The 12,751-nt window shown below is 49.1% G+C and overlaps 1 protein-coding gene across 1 annotated transcript; it reads right to left on the bottom strand.

Annotated features, from left to right (window-relative positions):
• Positions 1-748: 748 nt before the first annotated feature.
• LOC124974745 (disintegrin and metalloproteinase domain-containing protein 21-like) lies at positions 749-2,938 on the bottom strand. The gene is made up of 2 exons (XM_047537787.1): positions 2,370-2,938; positions 749-1,973 (listed from the first exon to the last, which is right to left on the bottom strand). Exons 1-2 carry the CDS (start codon positions 2,936-2,938, stop codon positions 749-751), a joined length of 1,794 nt encoding a protein of 597 aa, XP_047393743.1.
• Between the last annotated feature and the right edge of the window lie 9,813 nt (positions 2,939-12,751).

Genomic DNA, 12,751 nt, shown 5'->3' with positions numbered 1-12,751 from the left:
CACCGCACCAGCCAGGAGCTGGCACTGCTGCTCGGAGGCGCTCGGCCACCTGCACCCGAGTTCCTGGGATGTGGACGCAGCATGGCAGGGAGGAGTGAGCTGGGCAGCACCCCATGGACACCAGAGGCCTTGCTGCACCCCGCCCTGGCCTTTCTGGTGTTCTCCCTGGGATGCAGAGTTCCCCCGGGGTCTGTTTTCCACCAAGGGCAATCTGCACTCAGTGTGGGCTTGGTGGGCTCGAAGCCCACGTCCCTGTCTCCCTCAGCCCCCAGCCGGCCCCCACGGCCAGTGTGGAACAGGCAGCCTTGGCTGGAGGCAGGCCTCGGTTCCCGCCTCCCTTAGGGTTTGGAGGAGGAGAGATCGCCTACAGTCGGTGCTCAGCAGAGGAAGAGTTGGAATACTGGGGACGTGCTCTTGAAACACCTGGTGATTTGGAATACCTCCGCTGGCCCCAGGACCAGCCACCTCAGGCCACGGCCCCGCTGCCAGCCCAGGTCTCCCCCTGCAGCCGGAGGCTCAGGCTCAGCTGGAGGCCTGACCCCTACCCAGAGTCGTGGGGCAGACAGGATGTGGCTGTGAAGCTTTTATTTCAGTGATGGTCAGTGCCCTCTCAAGGGCAGCTCGTGCCAGGGGCTGAGGCCTCCTGCTGCCCTGGTGCAGAGGAGGACTGTGTCCTCACTGCCTCCTCTTCGGGGATGTGTCTCCGCGTGCTCTGCGCTGCCCGGGTCGGGAGGCTGGTGGGCGCTCATCACGAAGCTGCCTCTGCCTCCACTTTGACAGTCTTGATGGTCTTCAGGTTGATGGCGTACGCAAAGAGCAGCGCCACCACGAGGAGGTAGATGCGGCCGTAGAGCAGCCGCAGGTATATTATCATCTCTGGGTTTCGGCCCACCTCTCGAAACTGACTTGGATGCGGCCCGCTCTCCAAGCTCCCGCCGTTGCCCTGCCGGTCACAGGTGGGGGGCCTCCAGCCTGCGTGGCAGTGGCAGCTTCCCCGGTTGTTGCAGACGCCTTTGAAGTTGCACCTCTCGGGGACGCAGTCGTAGCCCAGCGAGGTCAGCGGCGCGCTGCACTGCCTGTTCATGCACATCTTATCGCTGCTGCACGGGGTGCCCTGCCTCACGTGCCCCACGTCCACGGATCTCGTGGCACGGTGTTCGTCCAGCCCGAAGCAGTTGGACCCGTCGATCAGGGAGTGGTGGAAGGACACGTGGTCCTGCAACAGGGGGAGGCGAGTGACGTTGCGACACTGCAGCCTTCCACACATCTTGTCACCTCCCTCGCAACCTTTGTACACCAGCCTGTGCGCCTCTCTGGAACAGTGTCCGAATCGGAACCGCGCAAAATTGATGTTATAGCAAGCCTCCTCCGCGTTCTCGGCGTCTCCACCGAAGATCTCCTTGCAGTGCATCGAGCGGTCGGTGCAGTTGCCAAAGAAGCAGTAGCTCTCTTCACTGCACGGGGTCCCGTCCTGCAGGTACGTGTCCTCAGGGCAACGGTTGTTCCCGCCAGTGCAGAACTCGGGCAGGTCGCACACGTTCAGGACAGTCCTGCAGAGCGTCCCGCTGGCGCTGAAGGTGCAGTTGGTGCAGCACTGCCCTCGGTCACAGGTGCTGCCCGAGGTGAACTTGCACTTGGTGTCGCAGCACTGGTTGAAGTAGCACTCCTTCAAGGTCCCACAGTCACACTGCTCCTCCTTTTGGTCCACTTCATAGTCTCCACAGCGGAAATCCTTGTGGGTTCTGTTATAAATCTCGTACAGTTCACGGAAATAGCACATAGGGAATCCCCGGTTGCTCACGATATGCTGCACGTGTACAAAGGAACAGTTGCTGAATGTGTCTGTTATCCCAGGCCACCTGTACATCACGCAGGTGGCCCTCCGCTGGCAGATGCAGGTGCTTGAGTCGTAGTACAAACCAATCATTCTCCCTTGCTGATTGGCAGCTACAACGGCCAGTAATAACGGAGGTCTGTCGAGTTCACCGAGAAACATCATCCCCTGCCTGGTGCATGTAGAATACACAATTGGATCCAACTCAGATTCATGTGGTTTTTCTCTGATTACTAGCGTGCCGCTTGCAGGTTTGTATGTTCCAAAGAAGGTTTCGTAGTAATAGGTGTGTATTGCCTGTCCTGACGTTTGGAATTTATTAGGCAGGGAGACTGGATCGCCATGGTTGTATATCACCACCATAGACAAATAGAACCTAAACTGAATATGATGAAGGAAACTGTCAACCACTTGATATATGCGTACCAGTAACCCTGAACAGCCGGTGACATTATATTTATTATATAACGAGTGAGAACACATGAGGATCCCTTTCAAGGTAGCAGCATGGCCACTGAACAACTTACTGGACAACCGAGGATCCATGCTAGAGTTCCCTTCAGGCAGGGTGGGGACCTCCTGGTGGTCCCGACTGTATGTGGGTCCTATGGCGTCCGGGTCGGCCACTAAGTGGGAAACGACGTGCTCAAACCCGTTTGACTCCCTGAGAGGTGAGATTTCGTAAGCAAAGTCATCCAACATCATGACGCCTTCCAGGCCCCCAGAACACGTATTGACGGTGACCATGGACAGAGGGACGTCCTCCAGGTAGCCGAGGAAGTAACAGTCCTCAGGGAAGTAGGGGTAATCTATCTGCAGGGCTCCCTGGTCGTCCTGAGTCACCAGCGCGACCTGTCTGGGCCACATCAGGTACTTCCTCCACAGGTGCATGACATGCCTCTGGCCCCCGAAGCGCAGGCTGTAGGAGAGCTTGCCTGGTATGTGCAGGTTCTTGCTGCGCTGTACCTCCTTCTTAGGGACCACCACCTCCGACGAGCTGTAGCGCCACGAGGGGCGACCCCGCACGCACAGGGCCGGAGCCCAGAGGGCCCCGATCCCGAGCAGCACAAGGGTGGCCCTGACGGGGACAGGTCCCTTCCCCATCCTCATGACCAGCAGCTGCACGTCTGGGGAGTGGAGAAGGGACGTGTCCTCGTGCCAGCAGGTCTGAGCCCTCTGCTGGGCACTTCCCCCAGAGAAGCAGGACGGAGAACAATGGTCTCTGGGGGTTTCCTGGACAACCCAAGGGGCCAGGCCAGAGTCACAGGGCGTGGTGGGGCCTGGATGTGCCAGCTGGGCTGAGGTGGACAGGCAGGGCCACGTGCGGGAAGGCTTGCCTGGCGGGGGGAGGCCGAGCAGAGGCGTTGGGTCTTCTCCTGCGTTTTGGGTCCGCGCAGCGTCCTCGGGCTGGCGTCTGGCCGAGCCCCCACCTCCCTCTGCCAGCTTCCATAGGCCACGTGCCTTCACTGGGCCACAGTTGAGTCACTTGGCAGCTGGAGGGAGGCAGCTTGCCATCCTGAAAGGTGCTGAGGTTCTCTTCTCTTCTTTTACATAGAAACGTCTCCTTCAGGTTTGTGGTCCAGGCACTTTTAGACCATCTGATGCTCTGGTTTTTGTTTGGAGGTTTGCTTGGTGTCTCCAAATCAGCGCTGGTCCCATCAGTTCTTCCCCGGGCCGCGTAAGACCCTTCCCTGAGCTTTGTCTGAAGAGCCCCGAACCATGGGATTCTTTCCCCTCCTGCTCTTGGGAGCCGCATCGACTCCCAACCCCATCTGAGCGCCAGCGTGGTCCCTGTGAATCTGGGTGTGCTCCTGTCCAGGCCCCAGGCTCCTTTCCTCGCGGTGCCTTCTGACCGTTCAGAGCAGAAGGCCGCAGACGGGTTCTGCTGGAGAGCGTCTCGGGACAAACGTCTCATCCTGTTCACTTGGGGAGCGAGAGTTCACAGTCCGGTCGTGACTACAAGCACAACCTCCTCGTCTTCCAGACTGAACCCCTCTCTATTGCGGACCTGCTTTGCCCTCGTGGCCTTCTGCGTGAACGTGAAGGGGTCGCCGCGCAAGTCCCTGCCGGTGCCTGCCATCCTGTGCTTCTCCCTGAGGAGCAGACAGCTTGTGCCGGGACTCTCATGCTGGCTGCTTCCAAGGACCCCGCTGAGAACTTCTCCCAACAGGTTCCCCATGGAAGGGAGACTCTGATGCACAACACCGGCTGTGGCAGAGCCGCGGCCAGCCAGCCGCGGGGAGCTTGACGCCTTCTCCTCTGACAGCACAGCCCCACTCTGAGCCGAGAAGTGTCACAAAGCACACCTCGTGGACCTTCCCCTCGTGCCCCATCAGGCCATCTGCGGCGCTCTCCAGGTGCGGTCCCGTGTGGGGTCCTGCACAGATCAGGCCCCCAGGAAGCCAGACGTCACGGTGGGATCCAGGCGTGCATTGACGTGGGGTGGCTTCCTGGAGCCTTGGTTGGGACCAGCGTGCCACCCTCGAGCCCAGCGTGACCCGCAACAGCTCCCAGGTGTGGGGAGAGCGGCGTCACTGCCTCGCCCAGGGCCTGCACGGCGAGGAGCCATCTTCACAGCAGAGACAGGCACTGGAGAGGAAGCCTCTGTGAGGAACGGGGCTGGCGCCCTGGCCTGGCTCCTTCCCGTGCTCCGCAGCCGCGCGACGCAGCGCCTGTCGTCTGATCCCGTCCCAGCACGTCCCCGCTCCTCCTCCCTCCCCGCTGCCACCCTCTGGATCTTTCTGCTGTCCACGTCCTGTTTGGTGGCTGTTCTTTGATCCGTGCCCTGTGGATGCACAGAGGGTGGACTCACATGGGGGGTCTCTTGGCCACGTCCTGCATGGATGAGAAAAGGGTCACCTGCCGGAGGAGGACGTTGGCTCCTGATCAGCCGGTCACCCACAAACACAGCTCCTGTAACGGAGCGCGGAGCAGCCGGCTCTGGATCACAGGCACACGGGTGAGGGGCCACGCCCGCAGGAGCTCTTCTGTGATGGACGGGCGGGTGGAGTGGGGGAGCCCCGCAGGGAGCCGGCGAGTTCCGCGGGATGCAGCCAGCTTCCCACACTTCGGTCACCGTGATGCCTTCAGGGGCCCTGGGAGCGTGAGCTGAGGCCTCTCCACGGTTCGCCCCTTTCCCATCCCTTCATCTTCCTCCTCAGTCCCCTCCATCTGCTCACTCATCTTTCCTCTCCTGGGATGAGAGTCTCTCTCCTTTTTTCCCTCTCTCGCTCCCCACCTTCTTGCTCTCTCTCCTCTCTCTCTTTCTCTGGTTTCTTTCATCCCCTGCACTTATTTTGGACCTACTGGACTAGCTTCTGCTGCTCAGAGAACCTCTGGCTCTGTCTGGTTCTGGCTGACTTCGCTCAGCACGACGTCCCGGTTCCGCCCACGTGCCAGCAATGCCCTGACGCCAGTCTTCTCTCTGACCGAGGAACGTGCCATGGCCTGTGTGTGCCCTGCTTTCTTCATCCCACCATCTGTGGGAGGCCACCGGGCTGGCTCCACAGGGCAGCTGTCCTGGCTCTGCTGCTGGAGCCTGTGTGGCTGCATCGCTGCAGGATGCCGTGGTGAGAGCCTTTGGACACGCCAAGGAGTGGGGTTGCTGGGTCACGGGGCGATTTCATCCCAGTTTTTTGAGGAATCTCCATACTGTCCTTTACTGACTAGGCTATGTGCGTGTTTGCAGTGTTGTCTTTTGAGTTCTTTGTATATTCTGGATGTTAATTCCCTACCTGGGGAGCAGGTGGCAGATACCTCCTATTCTCACTCTTATCCGTCTCCTTTGCTGTGCAGAAGCTTCCGGACTTGGTGCCATCCCGCTTATTGATGCTTTGCTTCACTCGCTGTGCGTGAGGAGTCCTGTTGAGGAGGTCGGTTCCTGTGCTGCCGTGCTGGGGAGTTGGGCCTACACTTCCTTCCAGCCATTGAAGGGGTCCTGGGCTCATTCCCAGGTCTCTGATCCACTTGGATTTGACTTTTGTGCAAGCCGAGAGATAAGGGTTGAACTTGATCCTTTTGCATGTGGATGGCCAGTTTCCCAGCACCATTGGTGAAGAGGCCCTATTTTCTCCAGTGTGTGTTCAGGCACCTTGTCTGGTGTGAGACCCCGGATTTATGTGGGTTTGTCTCTGTATCTTCTATTCTATTCCATTGGTCTTTTTTTTACACTTTGTTATTGTTATTTTTATTATTATTATTTTAGAAGTCTGGGTCTCTCTTTTGTATTTTTGTTTTTGAAGTGATTTTATTTGTTCTAATTAGCTATGCAGAAGAGTAGACTGCATTCTGATACATCATATATAATCTCATTCTTCTGGTTTTACACAATGTAGAATCACACTGGTTGTGTAATCATACATGTACATAGAGTAATAATGACTGATTATTCTATTATGCTTCCTACCCCCATACCCACTGTCCTTTCTTCACTCCTGTCTGAAAGTAACTCTATTTTTCCCCTAGCCCCTGGCCCTATTGTGAATTAGCATTTGCTTCTCAGGGAAAACATTTGACCTTTGGTTCTTTGGGATAGGCTTATTTCACTTGGCATGGTATTCTCTGGCTCCATTCATTTACCAGCAAATGCCATAACTTCATTCTTCTTTATGGCTGAGTAATATTCCATTGTGTATATGTACCACATTTTCTTTATCCATCCATTCGTTGAAGGGCATCTAGGTCGCTTCCATAGTTTAGCTATTGTGAGTTAAGCTGCTATAAACATTGATGTGGCTGCATCACTGGAATATGCTGATTTTAAGTCCTTTGGGTACAAAAAGAGGAATGGGACAGCTGGGTCAAATGGTGGTTCCATTCCAGGTTTTCTGAGAAATCTCCGTACTGATTTCCAATCTGCTGTCCCATCAGCAAGGTATCAGTGTACCTTTTCCCCCACATCCTCGCCAACATTTATTGTTGTTTGTATCCTTTAAATTGCCATTCGGACTGGAGTGAGATGAAATCTTAACTGGTAGAACTAATAAAGGAATTCAGCAAAGGAGTAGTATAAAATCAACACTCCAAAATCAAATGTGTTCCTATGCATCAATGATGAATCCACTGAAAGAGAATTTAGGAAAACTACTCCTTCACAATAGCCTCAAACAAATAAAATATTTGGGAATCAATCTAACAAAAGAGGTGGAAGACCTCTATAATAAAAACGACAGAACACTAAAGAAAGAAAATGGAGAAGACCTTAGAACATGGAAAGATCTCCCGTGCTCTTGAATAGACAGAATTATATTGTCAAAATGGCCATACTTCCAAAACTGTTATACAGATTTGATGCAATTCCCATTAAAATCCCAATAACATTCTTTATAGAAATACAGAAAACAATCCTGAAATTCATCTGAAAAATAAGGGACCCAGAATAGCCAAAGCAATCCCTAGCAAGGAAAGTAAAGCAGGAGGCAACACAGTACCAGACCTCAAACTATACTACAGAGGTATAGTAATAAAAACTGCATGGTATTGGCACCAAAAGAGACACATAGGCCAATGGTACAGAATAGAAGGCACAGAGACAAACTCACATAAATTCAGGTTTCTCATACTAGACATAGGTGCCAAAAACATTCACTGGAGAAAAGATAGCCTTTTCCATAAATGGTGCTGGAAAAACTGGAAATCCATATGCAGCAAAATGAAATTAAACTCCTATCTCTCACCTTGCATGGAATTCAACTCAAAGTAGATAAAGGACCTAGGAATTAGATCAGAGACCCTGCACCAAAGAGAAGAAAAAGTGGGCCCAAATCTTCATCTTGTCAGCTTAGGAACTGACTAGACTCCTTTACTAGACTCCCAAAGTGCAAGAAGTAAAATCAAGAATCAATAAATGGGATGGATTTAAACTAAAGAACTTTTTCTCAGCAAAGGAAACGATCAATAATGTGAAGAGTGAGCCTCCAGAGTGGGAAAGTATTTTCACCACAGGAACCATGGATACAGCATTAATCTCCAGGATATATAAAGAAATCAAAAGACTCAACACCAAAAAAAAAAAAAAAAAACAAATAACCTAATCAATAAATGGGCTAAGGAACTGAACAAACACTTTATAGAAGAAGAAATACAATTGATCAACAAACACTTGGAAAATGTTCATCATCTCTATCAATTAGAGGAAAATAAATTCAGTCATTGATGTATGAAATATTCTATAGATGTCTGTTAGATCCATATTATTGATTTTGTGTTTTAGTTCTGTAGAATCTTTAGTTTGTGTCTGGATGATCTATCCAGTGGCAAGAGAGCCAGTTAAAGTCATCCAGTATTATTATATTGTGGTCTGTCTGATTCTTTATAGTGAGAAGGGATTTTTTTTAATGCACCCAGATATTCTACTGTTTGCAGCATGAACACTTAGGATCATTATATCCTGTTGATGTATGATTCCCTTAAGCAATATAAAGTGACCTTCTTCTTCTCTTTTGATTAACTTTAGCTTCAAGTCCACATTATCTAATACAAGAATAGCTACCCCTGCTTCTTTACAAGTCCCATTTGGATGGTCGATCAATTCCCATCCTTCCACCTCCAGTCTGTGGTTATCTTTTCCTGTGAGGTGAGTCTGGCAGATAGCATATTATTGAGCCCTGTTTAGTAGTCCAACCTGCCAACCTATGTCTTTTGATTGAAGAGTTTAGACCATTTACATTGAATGTTGTTTTTAAGAGATGATTTTTATTTCCTGCCATTTTAATTAATTTCTAATGTTTAAATCAGACTAGATTCCCCTTTAATTGGCTAATATTCTAGTGTATTTCCTCCATATGCTGGTATTTCTTTGTATTTTTCATTTCTTCTTCATGAAATATTTCACTCAGTATGTTTTGTAGTGCAGGCTTTCTGGTTATGAATTCTTTTAGCTCCTGTTTATCATGGAAGGTTTTTATTTCATCTCAATTCTTAAACTATTTTTGCTAGATATAGTATTCTTGTTTGGTGTCCATTTTCTTTCAAAGCTTGTTATACATCATTCCAATCCCTCCTGGTTGTTAGGGTCCAGAGAAATCAGTTGATATCTGAATGGGTTTACCTCTAAATGTGACCAATCTTTTTTCTCTCACACCTTTTAAAATTCCAACCTAATTCTATAGGTTAGGCATATTCATTATAATGTGTCTTGGAGTGTGTCTGTTGTGATTTTCTATATTAGGAGTCCTATATGGCTCTTTCATCTGTTTTCCATCTCATTCTTTTTTTTTTTCCTTAACAGACTGCATTTTGATTCATCTCATTCTTAAGAACTGGAAATTTTTCTAGTATTATTTCATTGAAAAGATTGTGTATTCTTTAAGCTTGTAGTTTACAGCCTTCATCTACTCCAGTGATTCTTAAATTGAGCCTCTTGATGCTCTCCAGATCCTGTTCATGGTCTCTTAGCATCTTTTCTTTATGGTTGCCTTTATTTCCAAGACTGTATGCTTTGTCTTTGAGTTCTAGAAAATCTACCTTCAAAGATTCTAATCTGTTGGTGATGCTTTCCACTGAATTTTTAATTTGGTTTACTGATTCTTTCAATTCAAGGATTTCTGTTTTATTCTTTTTCAGAATCTCTATTTTTCACTTCCTGTATTTTCTCTCTGATTTTACTTCTTACATCTTCTTTCAGCTCATAGAACAATTTAACTGTGAACTTTTTTTATTGTAAACAAATGGGATTCAATATTGTAAACAAATGTTGTTTCTGTTTATACATGGCGTAAAGGCATACCATTTGTGTAATCATAAATTTACATAGGGTAATGTTGTTTGATGCATTCTGTTATTTTTTCCCTTCCCCCCACCCCTCCCTCCCCTCTTTTCCCTCTATACAGTCCTTCCTTCCTCCATTCTTGCCCCCCTCCCTAACCCTAACTATAACCCTAACACTAACCCCTCCCACCCCCCCATAATGTGTCTTCATCCACTTATTAGCAATATCATTCATCCTTTGGTTTTCTGAGATTGACTTATCTCACTTAGCATGATATTCTCCAATTTCATCCATTTGCCTGCAAATGCCATGATTTTATCATTCTTTATGGCTGAGTAATATTCTATTGTGTGTATATATATATATATATATATATATATATATATATATATCACAGTTTCTTTATCCATTCATCAATTGAAGGACATGTAGGTTGGTTCCACAATCTGGCTATTGTGAATTGAGCAGCTGTGAACATTGATGTGGCTGTATCTCTGTAGTATGCTGATTTTAAGTCCTTTGGGTATAGGCCAAGGAGTGGGATAGCTGGGTCAAATTGTGGTTCCATTCCAAGTTTTCTAAGGAAACTCCACACTGCTTTCCAGAGTGGCTGCACTAATTTGCAGCCCCACCAGCAATGTATGAGTGTACCTTTCTCCCCACATCCTTGCCAACACCTGTTGTTGCTTGTATTCTTGATAATCGCCATTCTAATTGGGGTGAGATGGAATCTTAGTGTGGTTTTGATTTGCATTTCTTATTACTAAAGATGTTGAACATTTTTCATATGTTTTTTGATTGCTTGTAGATCTGTGAAGCATCTGTTCATTTCCTGAGCCCATTTGTTGATTGGGTTATTTGCATTCTTGGTGTAGACTTTTTTGAGTTCTTTATATATTCTGGAAATTGCACTCTATCTGAAATATGAATGGCAAAGATTTTCTCCCACTCTGTAGGCTCTCTCTTCACATCGCTGATAGTTTCCTTTGCTGAGAGAAAGCTTTTTAGTTTGAATCTATCCCAGTTATTGATTCTTGCTTTTATTTCTTGTGCTATGGGAGTCCTGTTGAGGAAATCTGGTCCTAACTGTGAACTTTTAAAATTCCTTCTCTGACATTTTGTCCATTGTGGTGTTGACGAAGTCAGTAGTCTAAGTAACACAGGGCTTCTGGGATGGTTTCAGCCTTGCCTTTTTATATTGTCCGTGTGCCTACCAATCTAGTGGGCTAGTTCTCACTTCTCCTTTTGTGTGAGGGACTACTTTGCAAGCTCCTCTCTCTTAAGAATCCTGGGTTGGGTGAATATCCAGATATTGGTAGTTTAAATCAATGTGTGACTTCTCCCGATTCCAATCATCAGTGCCACCTTGAGAGATGCCACTAGACTCTATGTACTGTAATCACTTCAGAGCCAAGCCTCCTATTACTCAACTGACTGAGAAACAAAAATCCGTCGCCATGGCTCTCCGTGGCACCTCAAACCCAGGTGTAGACTTGTGATGAGGTTCTCTCACGTCTACTTTTCCTTTGCTGCCTCCTTGCTGTGCTGTGATCAGAGGGGGACTCACTGCTTGGTTCCTTCCCCCCTTCCATTCCCTCACCCTCAATTTTTAATGCTTTGAAGAAAAAGCGAACTTCCTCAGAGCACATCATTAGCTCCTCCCTGAGACAGTCAACCTTACCCAAGTGACAGGCAAACGATTTCTGCAAACTCACCAAACTGCTTTGGCCTTCTAGGGTGCAGGCTGCTCCCCGACACACCACGGTCCCAGCCTGCCAGCACCCAACTACACAGAGTAGAAGCCCAAGGTGGTCCTGGTCACATGGCATGACCCAGGTCAGACTGAGGCGGTCCAGATCATATCCCCCTTGCTCTGGTTGCACAATTCTTCCTGTCGGGATGGAAATTCTGTTTCCAATTGAACCGTGTGGACACGCATGCATGTCTCCTCACGGGGAATTCACTGCCGTGTTGAAGTGTGGGATCTGCTTTCCCAGAAAAGAACTCAGGAGGATGTTGTCCATCATGTGTTTTCTTTGCGCCTTCTCAATAGAGAATCAAATATCTTGCTTGTGTTGCAACCAAATGTGGCACTAAAACTTAGACTTTATGCAAAAATACCCAGTTCTAGGCATGTGTACATTTGCGATAGGAATCTGCATGAAATTTATGGCAGCACCCAGGAGCACCAGAGTGTGTGGGACTATTGACACAGGCTGGCACTAGGGTCAGGGAGGGTGTGGTGACCAGAGGAGACCTTGGTCTGTTTCCCGAACATTTTTGCTTCCCTGAATCACAGGATGTTCTTCTTGTGCCTCTCCACTTCTGACTTCTCTGAGGACACAGGCTCAGAGAGGAAGGAAGCCCTGGCTCTACTTGGCTTTGTAGGTCTACTCAGAAGAAGCTTCCCAAGGGCCCTGGCAGACCCACACCCTTTGTTTGAAGAGGCCATCATGAAAGTCGCGGGCCAAGTGCCTTGGAGAGTCTCTGGAGAAGTTTGCAGCCAATGCCAGAGAGAGAAAGTCCAGACCCACCCTCTGAGCTTGACTCTGCTGAACCTTTGGAGAGGTTCCAACTGCTTAGTGCTAAGATGAACGTCCTTGGAAGGGAGCTTCCGTGTTTTCATCACCTTCACTGTGCATACGGTTCAAACCTGAGCAGTTCTGGATGGACAACCTCAACAGGGGCAGGGCAGGAAGACGTGACATGCTACTGCTCAGACCACAAAGGTGAGGGACCCACTCTGTACGTGCACAGATACACTGATCCACAGCAGGTTCACGGCTGAGCCTGGCTCCACCAGGCTTCACCACAGCTGCCACCTAGCGAGCACCCTGCCCTGCCCTCCACCCCGCAGCCAGTGCAGGGTGTGTTGCTGTGGCTTACCGCTGCCCCTTTCTTGTCAGACTCCAGGGCATTCTCCCCACCACCACTGACTCACACATTTTGCAAAGTTCTCAAGACATCAGCTTAGGGAATTCTCCACCTTATGTAGGAAAGGAAAGACCTAAGTTTCTTTTGCATTATTGAAAAGAAGCAAGTTGAATCAGTACATGTATAGGTGAATTCATTCTGCATGGTACACAAACGTAGCGCATCAACACGTGAACATACACAGGCACACATGAGGATAACAACCAAACGTGTCCCTCATCTGGGTTGTCTGTTTCTCTCCCTGTAGTACCAGATTCTTCACAGACGGGGGACTC

Source organism: Sciurus carolinensis, unplaced genomic scaffold (genome assembly GCF_902686445.1).
Source record: "Sciurus carolinensis unplaced genomic scaffold, mSciCar1.2, whole genome shotgun sequence".
Taxonomy (NCBI): domain Eukaryota; kingdom Metazoa; phylum Chordata; class Mammalia; order Rodentia; family Sciuridae; genus Sciurus; species Sciurus carolinensis.
Note: the sequence above shows the minus strand (reverse complement) of the source record. Positions and strands in the feature narration are given on the sequence as shown.

Coding starts and splice junctions, on each gene's coding strand:
- LOC124974745 (XM_047537787.1), bottom strand. CDS start 2,938: ATGGGGAAGGGACCTGTCCCCGTCAGGGCCACCCTTGTGCTGCTCGGG. Junction 1,974..2,369: donor AACTCTAGCATGGATCCTCG/GTTGTCCAGTAA, acceptor TGAACTCGACAG/ACCTCCGTTATTACTGGCCG.